At 41.3% G+C, this 9,204-nt stretch overlaps 1 protein-coding gene across 1 annotated transcript; it reads left to right on the top strand.

Moving 5' to 3' along the window:
- Positions 1-1,268: 1,268 nt before the first annotated feature.
- Positions 1,269-8,646, top strand: LOC134506821 (uncharacterized). Its single transcript, XM_063317177.1, has 2 exons — positions 1,269-2,006; positions 8,245-8,646. The coding sequence occupies exons 1-2, from the start codon at positions 1,269-1,271 to the stop codon at positions 8,644-8,646; spliced, it is 1,140 nt and encodes a 379-aa protein (XP_063173247.1).
- Positions 8,647-9,204: the final 558 nt, after the last annotated feature.

The following is a 9,204-nucleotide window of genomic DNA, read 5'->3' as shown; positions in this document are numbered from 1 at the left end:
CTGTTTTGGCAGAACCACTAAAACCATAATTTGCTTAACAATGGTTGATCAAATGAACTGCAATTGGCTGGCTTTGTGACATAAGCCACACTGTAAAGTATGGCTTCCAAACTGAAGTTGCTTAGCCAGTGGGTGGCCATACAATGTGAACAAATGGATGAATGAATGAAGTGGCTGTTCACATACTAAACTAAAACCAAACATGGCTTAGAGGCATGGGTCATGCACCATACAACAGCTGTTGTTTAGCTGTAGTATTTTGAATAAATTATAGAGGCTTAAGCATCACGTATGAGGATCCTGTAAAGCTTTGATTTCCTGGCCGCTAAAAGGATCAAATGAGAGCCAGTTTGGTGTGGTTAAGGCATCAAGCTAGAAACTGGGAGACCATGAGTTCTAGTCCTGCTTTAGGCACAAAGCCATCTGAGTGACCCTGGGGCAGATACTTCCTCTCGGCCCTAGGAAGGAGGCAGTGGCAAGCCACTTCTGAAAAATGTTGCCAAGAAAACTGCAGGGACTTGTCCAGGCAGTCTCTGAGAATCAGACACAACTGAACGGGGAAAAAAAAGGATCAAATAGTAATTGGTTAGGCTAGTGTTCCCAATACATTGGGACTCTAATACCTGGAATGTTCAATTAGTGTGGCCGTTCTTTCCTATGTTTACTATATTTATTTTGTTTTAATTATTCCAGTAAAGCCTTTGGAAAGAAGTTAGTACTTCTTATATAGCGTAGCTGTTAACACTGCTCAGATTGTCCATTACAGTCCAGCACAATCCAGCAAACATAAGTATGGTTTAATTTTTTCCAGATGTGCAAAGCTTAGGAAAGCAAGCCTGTAGTTTGCACTGTATAAATCAAGCTTAGACATTAAAAGACAGAAAAACAAATTCCAGTAGAGCAACTTTGATGATTCATAATTTTATTTTTGTTTACATAGCTATCACCAGAATAAGTGAAAGTTCCAGACACCCAGGAGGAAAGAAGAACACCTTTTACCTTAACATACAAAACAGCTTGGTCCTTTGCTTGTGAGAATTCAGCTCATAGAACAGTGGAAAAAGGAAGAAGAAAAGAAAACTTCACAATGATACAGAAGAATTCAGGTGAGGGATATCAGGCAAGCCATTTGGTGAAACATAACTCAGCAGCCTTAGAAACTAGAGCTGTTATTGGTAGCGCTGTTACCCCAGGTGTTGTATTGGCAGCTTTTTGATTTTCTTGTATGGTGGTTGGCTTCTTACTTGCTGCAGCATGGAGGGCAGGTAATGGGGCAGCACGACTGGCTGCAAGGAAGAGAACAGCTGGATTTGGAACAGCCGCAGGGGGAGCAGCAGGATTGGCCGCAGCTGGATTTGGAACAGCCGCAGGGGGAGCAGCAGGATTGGCCGCAGCTGGATTTGGAACCGCCGCAGGAGGAGCAGCAGGATTGTCCGCAGCTGGATTTGGAACCGCCGCAGGGGGAGCAGCAGGATTGGCCGCAGCTGGATTTGGAACAGCCGCAGGGGGAGCAGCAGGATTGTCCGCAGCTGGATTTGGAACAGCCGCAGGGGGAGCAGCAGGATTGGCCGCAGCTGGATTTGGAACAGCCGCAGGGGGAGCAGCAGGATTGGCCGCAGCTGGATTTGGAACCGCCGCAGGGGGAGCAGCAGGATTGTCCGCAGCTGGATTTGGAACCGCCGCAGGGGGAGCAGCAGGATTGGCCGCAGCTGGATTTGGAACCGCCGCAGGGGGAGCAGCAGGATTGGCCGCAGCTGGATTTGGAACCGCCGCAGGGGGAGCAGCAGGATTGGCCGCAGCTGGATTTGGAACTGCAGCAGGGGGAGCAAGAGGACTGGCCGCAGCACGGGGAGCAAGAGGACTGGCCACAGCACGGGGAGCAAGAGGACTGGCCGCAGCACGGGGAGCAGCACAACTGGCATCCGCAGCAGGGTACACACGAAAGCACTGTCCCACAAGTTCCACAGCTGGCCCCACAAGATCCACAGCCATCACCGCAGCCACCAGTACAGCCCATCTTTGCAGGCAAAACTAAAAAAGAAAAATATATATGTAATCAAGGCACATTATTTTATGGATGAACATTTTCAGTGCAAGAAGGGATTTGGGTTTTAAACCTCTTATGAAATAAATAGAAATTAAACAGATTATACAAGATGTGCATGATACAAATATATGGATGTAAAGAATTTGGGGGGCGGGGTGGCTTCAAATCAATCTAGACTCCAGGCAACTGCCTGGACTAGTTCCTGCAGTTTTCTTGGCAAGATTTTGTTTTTGGAAGTGGTTTGCCATTGCCATCTTCTTCCTAGGGCTGAACGTGACTCGTCCAAAGTCAGTCCCAGCTGGCTTCATGCCTAAAGCAGGACTAAAACTCATAGTCTCCCAGTTTTTAGTATAGTGCCCTAACCACTACACCAAACTGGCTCTCAAAGACAATCATACATATATAACATATATAACATGTATTTGTAAAGGGAACAAAAATTAATTACTAAAAAAAATGCTGAAAGATTGTTGAAATATTTCAATGTTTTACGGAAGTCTGTATATTTTGTCATACATCGTCCCCTTTCAGACAGTTTCTTTAGATCAGTAATGTTTGGATGGGCACAAAAATTGCTTTTAAATATTCTGGGGAGTTTTGGTGAAATTGGTATTTGCATTAATTAGAAAGTACTGGTGGCTATGGCCTAGTTTGTGAGAGTCCTGTCTTTCACTATGAATCCTCTCTCAGCCTGTCTGGTTGCCCCTAATCCCAAATAGAAGATATTAGATTTAGATTTTTAGATTTTTTTTATCCTGCCTTTATTATTTTTATAAATAACTCAAGGCAGCGAACATACCTAATACTCCTTCCTCCTCCTCTTTTCCCCCACAAAAACAACCCTGTGAGGTGAGTTGGGCTGAGAGAGAGGGACTGGCCCAAGGTCACCCAGCTGGCTTTCATGCCTAAGGTGGGACTAGAACTCACAGTCTCCTGGTTTCTGGCCTGGTGCCTAAACCACTAGACCAGAGGGTTTTCTCTGATCAATAAATGTTGCAGCTGTGGAGGTTGCAGAGTGATAGATGTGTAACCAAAAGCAAGTATATTCCAGGCCCTCATCTATTTTGCAGCAACAAAGAATAATCCCAAAAAGCCATCAAAGAAATTCTAAAGCACCCCAAAAGTTATGTAGCAGCATCTTTCCATTGGAAGAAATTGGAAGATATATTTCAGTCTAGTATATATTTCTTACCTTGGTTAGTTTCAGTAGACAGTAAAAGGCAAGGAGAAGAAGTGTGTGAATACTGAGGGATGGAAATCTTTTTATACAGCTCCTTGTATAAAAGGAAATGAAACATCACTAAAGCATGGCCAATTCTGCCTTGGCTTCTGATGCACGTTTCTGGTCATTTCGCCATCATCTGGTTCTTCATTTTGAATTTGTTGGATTTGTGATTAATTTGTGTGTGGTCTGTTATTAAAACTAGTTTCATCTGAGAACACTGTAATTTGCTCATGAATCTAAGGCATTCAAGATTGCTATAATAGGATGAATATTTAGGTTGTGTATATTTCATAGAATGGTTCTCTGTGCCCTTAAGGTAGAAGGTCAGTGAGAGAAGACCATTGATTTATGAGTTAAAAGGACTTACTACTGAATATCTCACTTTATATCCACAATATATGTTGGGGGGCCACTGGTTCTGCTCCCTGTGCTGTGGCAGCTAATCATGCTCCTCTTATTGAAGGAGGTAGTCAGTGTGTCATTTACCACTTATTAAATATGAAATATAATACCAAGCAGAGTTTAAATTAATTAAGCATTGCACTAGTGGGTAGTAAATGGCAACAACTGCCCGAAGTCCCTTTTGTGGGAGATGGGCAGTGATAAATTTGATTAATAGATAGATAAATAAATAAATAAATAATTAGACAATATAATTAGACAATAGACCTGGACAGTCATTTGAGGGAAGAATTGGGGGACTAGATGCAAATACTATAATTGTTGTGATTCCAGTTAGAAAACTGCAGTAAGTCAAGACTGTGTCACTGCACCAGTCCAATTTCTTAGTATTAAAACAGAAGAATGCTTGGTAAATTTGCAGTTGCCTGTTGTTATTTTGGGCTTCTTTAGGGTGAGATGATGATCATGATGATGATGACCATAATCAAATTATATGCCAGATCACCTACTCTCATATAGTTGACCATAAATTCTTAGATCCTTAGTCAGTTTTTACAAGGCCTATCAGATATAAAAGACAGCTAGCTCTTCATGAGTTGAGGCTCATAGGCATTTGTTTTTAACCATGACTATGTCACAATGACAAAATATGCATTGGGCTATCATGATACAAACTCCACCCTTCCATACTTGTGTCATGAATGTAAGAGGTGGAGTTTGCATCACAGCATTGCTTTGTCATGACACATTTCATCACTTGCTCCCTTGCCCCTCTCTGTGGATGCCTCTGTTGAGGCTGGCCCTCTTGTTGTAATTTAGAAAGGGGGTAAATGTATATCCAATTACACAAGCTTTTGTTTTCAAGTTTTAAAGGAATATTTTAATGATTTTAATTGTTATATTGAATTTTGTTGTAAGCCATTTAGAGTCATAAAATGGGAATGAGTGGCATGAACATTATAAAATAAAAGTAAAACTATCATTTGAACACTATAGTAAAGAGGATGGCAAATTTAGACAAATCTTTGGTACAACCCTTTATCCATTCTCATTTAAAAGCAAATCCAGACCACCCAACAAAGAAACAAATAAAACAGGTAAATTCCAGGATGGAATATTAAGAGACATTAAATCATTATAATAATTCTCAGTGTCCTAGTTTGTAATGAGTAAGCATCTTAATATCCATGCATCCAGGAGTCCACAATAAATATGTGACAAGTATGACAATTAAAGATGGTTTTAATCATATACTGCAGATAGAGCTCTTTTATGAAAGGTGAAAATACAGAGTAGAATAGAGCAGAAGGATGTCTGATTTACAGGGTAATCATGAATTTGGTGCTTTTTTGATGATGTTTCATTTCCTATGGAATGGTAAAATAAGGTGTATAAAAAGTAGGGCTGTGTCTACTTCGAAAATGATTCAGAAGGATTGTTTAGGATCTTGTGTGAACCCAGTACCTTTCTGTTCTTCATTAAAGCAGCTACGTCTTCTTTCAGGCTTCCATAGAAGTTGAAAAAATATGCTATTTGTAGAGCCTCTTTAATGAGTCAGCTCCATAAAGAAGCAGAGCACAGGCTCGTATAGAACCCTGAAAAATGATATGGGTCCTTTAATGAAGAGCAGACATTATGAGCTCATGCTTGCATGGGGTCTGAGGGAAGATTTTTTTTTTTATGAATTCCAATAAAAAGATGGTTTTTGTGGGGAGGTGGTGTCATAGAATCTTTAAGAAAGTAAACATCTTTTCAGAGCCTGGAAAGGTAAACCTATCCAGTCCAGTATTCCTACAGTGGCCAGCCAGTTGTTTCAAGGAAGTCCAGATGCCTCCAGGTAGCTCATAAAACTGACATACTAGTGGGGGTTGATGTGAATTGTAGTCCAGCACACTTAGAGGGCACCAAGTTGGGGAAGGGTGATCTAAACTAGCACCAAGGCAATCAAGCATCCATTAGGTTATTCTAATTCTTAAAAATCAACTATTCATGTATATATAAAAAAAAAGAAGAAAAAATCCCTAATTAATTCTTCCTGGTTCTTTCCCTCCTGTCTAGATTCTCCTTACCCTCTTCCAAGCATACCAAATTTAATGAATGAAATATATAAACAACACAAAATGTTAAATAAAGGGCCACCAAAAACTGAAGCATTAATCTAGAACTTTGGGCAACTCAAGAGTTCTCACAATATCTTGGGGTAAATCAGATTTCTCTAATTGATTTCTAAAAGCCATATATTAAATCCAGAATATAATACCTCAATGATTCATCATCCAATAAATGAGCCCATTTTGGTTTTTTGGTATTGTTACTGAGACATGAATTTCAATTGTGTTCTGTATTAGGATAGAAAAGAATTACCTGCAAACAAATACTGATTTCATTAAGTCTGGTGTGGAAACTGGACATTTTCAGAATTCTTCCCTCCCTCCTTCAGTTTTTATTTGGTGGTTCACAAGCAAAACTTCTTGTACAATTGTGTAGAATCATGGTATGTGGAAATTGCTTTACTAATACACTGTTGTTTAAAATGAAGGAAATGAATCCAGCCAAGGTCTAAGCAGCACATGGAGGAGGACAACACTGAGGCTGAAGGAGAAACTCGCCAATTTTATGCAGTACTATGACAGCTGAAGAAGAAGATTGCACAGGGCTGCATTAAAAGATCGGCCATTACTTACTGAGTCCATTATCCACATCAGTTGCTTTTTAACTGTCAGATGTGGTAAGTTGTATTCCACTGTTGATCCTTGAAGAGGGAAACTGGTAGGTGAAAGTGTAATTTGATTCATATTTTTGTTGGGTGCTGAGGAGTTAAGCTGTTGAAAGAGAGTAGCAGCTAATAAACTAGGTGAGCATATACAATAAACCATGATTCATTGAATAAATCATAGTTGGCTGAATATATGCATAGGACTAAGCTGTAAATCCTGGCCTTCAAACCCAAATATTTCAGCTAGTTTATGGCTCAGTGTGTTGTGTCAACCTAGAAAAAGGATTGATTCACATTAGTATGTTGCAGGAATCCCTCCGATATGTGCATCTGGTGTTAATGTGAGTACTCACATGTGTACAAACCTCTTTATCCACATAGCATTTATGCGTAATGCCTTCTTTATGTCTGATGATGTTGCCATTCTTCCTTCCCTCCAGATGATGGGAAGGGAAAATAGTCCCATTGAACTTTAAATTGCTTAGGCTTCATTTAAGTACTCTATGGAGTTCTGGGTGCTACAATTTGGAAGGAACATGGAGAAGCTGAAGCAGGTCAGGATAATAAAGGATATTAAAACCAGATCCCTTCAAGAGGAGTTCAAGGAGCTGGATATGTTTACCTTGCAATAAAACAAAGGGAGGTTCATAGATGGGCTATTGAGTTCAAAATATGAAAGACAAAGACACTGACGTAATAAGTGTTAATGTCCTACATACTTTTTTGCCTGAATAAAACTAGGCAAATACCTCAGAATGTCAATTAAAAGGAGATGAAGTTTGGCAAGTTCCTTGGGGCCATATGAAATAGTTTTGGGTGGAGGAAATGCATCTTATTGCCAGTTGTCCATTTCTGCCTCAGACTATTCCTTTGAAGTTGCCATGCCGTCAACCAGGATAGCTATCTGATTATTTCTACTGAGCCTCTATCTTTGCGTTGGAAAACTCACATCTGCGAGTTACCGTATGCCTTCTTTAAATATAATTTGCACAAATGTCACATAGATTGCAGTATGGAAAGGGAGAGAAAATAAATGAACTCTCAGTTTGGTCTAGCGATTAAGGCAAAGGGCTAGAAACCGGGAGACTGTGAGTTCTAGTCCCACCTTAGGCATGATAGCCAGCTGGGCACCCTTGGGCCAGTCCCTCTCTCTCAGCCGAACCCACCTCACAGGGGGGTGGTTGGGAAAATAGGAGGAGGAAGGAGTATTAGGTATGTTCGCCGCCTTGAGTTTTTTATAAAAATAAAAGAGGGATAGAAAATAAATGAAATGAAATGAAATGAAATGAAATGAACTCCTCTCCAGTTGAGTAGGGAAATGGTTTGAATTCTGCCAGATGCTCAGACAGAGTTGTGGCATTTGATTGGCAAGAAGTACTTGCTGTATGAGAAAGCCCTTTGGAATTATCCAGATGGTCTCTCTCTCTCTCTCATCCTGCATTGTGTCAATTTGAAAGCTTCCTTAAATGGTCAGTATATTAGGAACAGTTAGAAGAGGAAAGGCAAGGATGAAGGGAGACGGGAGTTACACATCTAGTCCGGTAAGCGTCAAAGCCTTTGACTCTCAACTTGTTTTGCAACTTCATAGAAAAGATGGGAAATAAGTTGAACAAAGACGTCACAAGAACGTGCAAGGGTATTTTTTTATTATTATATAGTGAGTTTTTGTATGAAGGGAAAAGTTCTAAGAGTCGATGCGGAAGAAACAGATAAGATACTGGACAGGTATTTCAGGCAGAGTGAGAAGATAAGCGAGGCCCTTGAGTTCCCCTTGAGGATTGGAGAGGGGTGTGATGGATCTGACACCGCATCCCTCCCCTTCTTGCCTTGGATGCTTTCTGTGATGCTCTTCAGCACTTGCTCTGCTGGAGGAAGCAGCCCTTGGAACCGCAGCAGGGGGAGCAGCAAGAGCTCCAGGGGCTGCAGCAGCAGGATTTCCCACAACAGCAGGAAGGGGAGCAACCACACTTCTTGCAGGGGCAGCCGCAGGGGGAGCAACCCCATTTTTGGCAGCAGGAAGGGGAGCAACCACATTTCTTGCAGCGGCAGCCGCAGGGCGAGCAGCCGCATTGTGGGCAGCAGCAGGGGGAGCAACCTCATTTCTTGCAGTGGCAGCAGCAGGGGGAGCAACCGCGTTTCTTGCAGCGGCGCTTCTTGCAGCAGTGGGAGGAACCATGCTGCTTGCAGCACCAGTGGGAGCAGCCACATTTGGAGCAACGAGTCATGCTTGCAGTGGAGAGCAAAGCAAAGATCTGAAAGGAATCAAATGATATTGTATCAATAAACAAAAATGACAGAATTATAATTTCAGGTGGGATTTTACCTACTTGAGAATAAACCAAAGCAAAAAGGCAGAGGCTTTCCTTCGGCAGATAAGACATCCAGAAGAAATCAGGTATTTTTTCCTCCATCTTCAAGAATGAAAAGAACTGAAAGAACTTACCTTATTTAGAAGCAAGAAATGGTGTGGATATGGAATCCAGGAGTGAGTGAAGAAGTTGGCGATCCTTTTTATACAGGTGTGAGCATCTTTCCATGAGCAACGAGCACACCAAAGAGTGTTGGGATTTTTATGATGGCTCAGCGTCTCCTTCCTAGAAATTAGCACACGGTGCGTTATGATCGTTTCCTTGACTTAAGAAAAAGTGCATGATTAACGTAGATCCAAAGTGGTGTTTAAACAATTGCTTTTAATATGAGTTACATGGAAATAGCTGATGTGTGAGATTTTTACTACCATGAAGCACTTAAGTATTTTAACATGAGAAGACCTCTTGATTTCACACTTGACTCGGCACCGCTAATACTTGTTTT

This window comes from Candoia aspera, chromosome 17, assembly GCF_035149785.1.
Source record: "Candoia aspera isolate rCanAsp1 chromosome 17, rCanAsp1.hap2, whole genome shotgun sequence".
Lineage (NCBI taxonomy): Eukaryota > Metazoa > Chordata > Lepidosauria > Squamata > Boidae > Candoia > Candoia aspera.
This window is presented reverse-complemented; position numbering and strand designations above follow the sequence as displayed.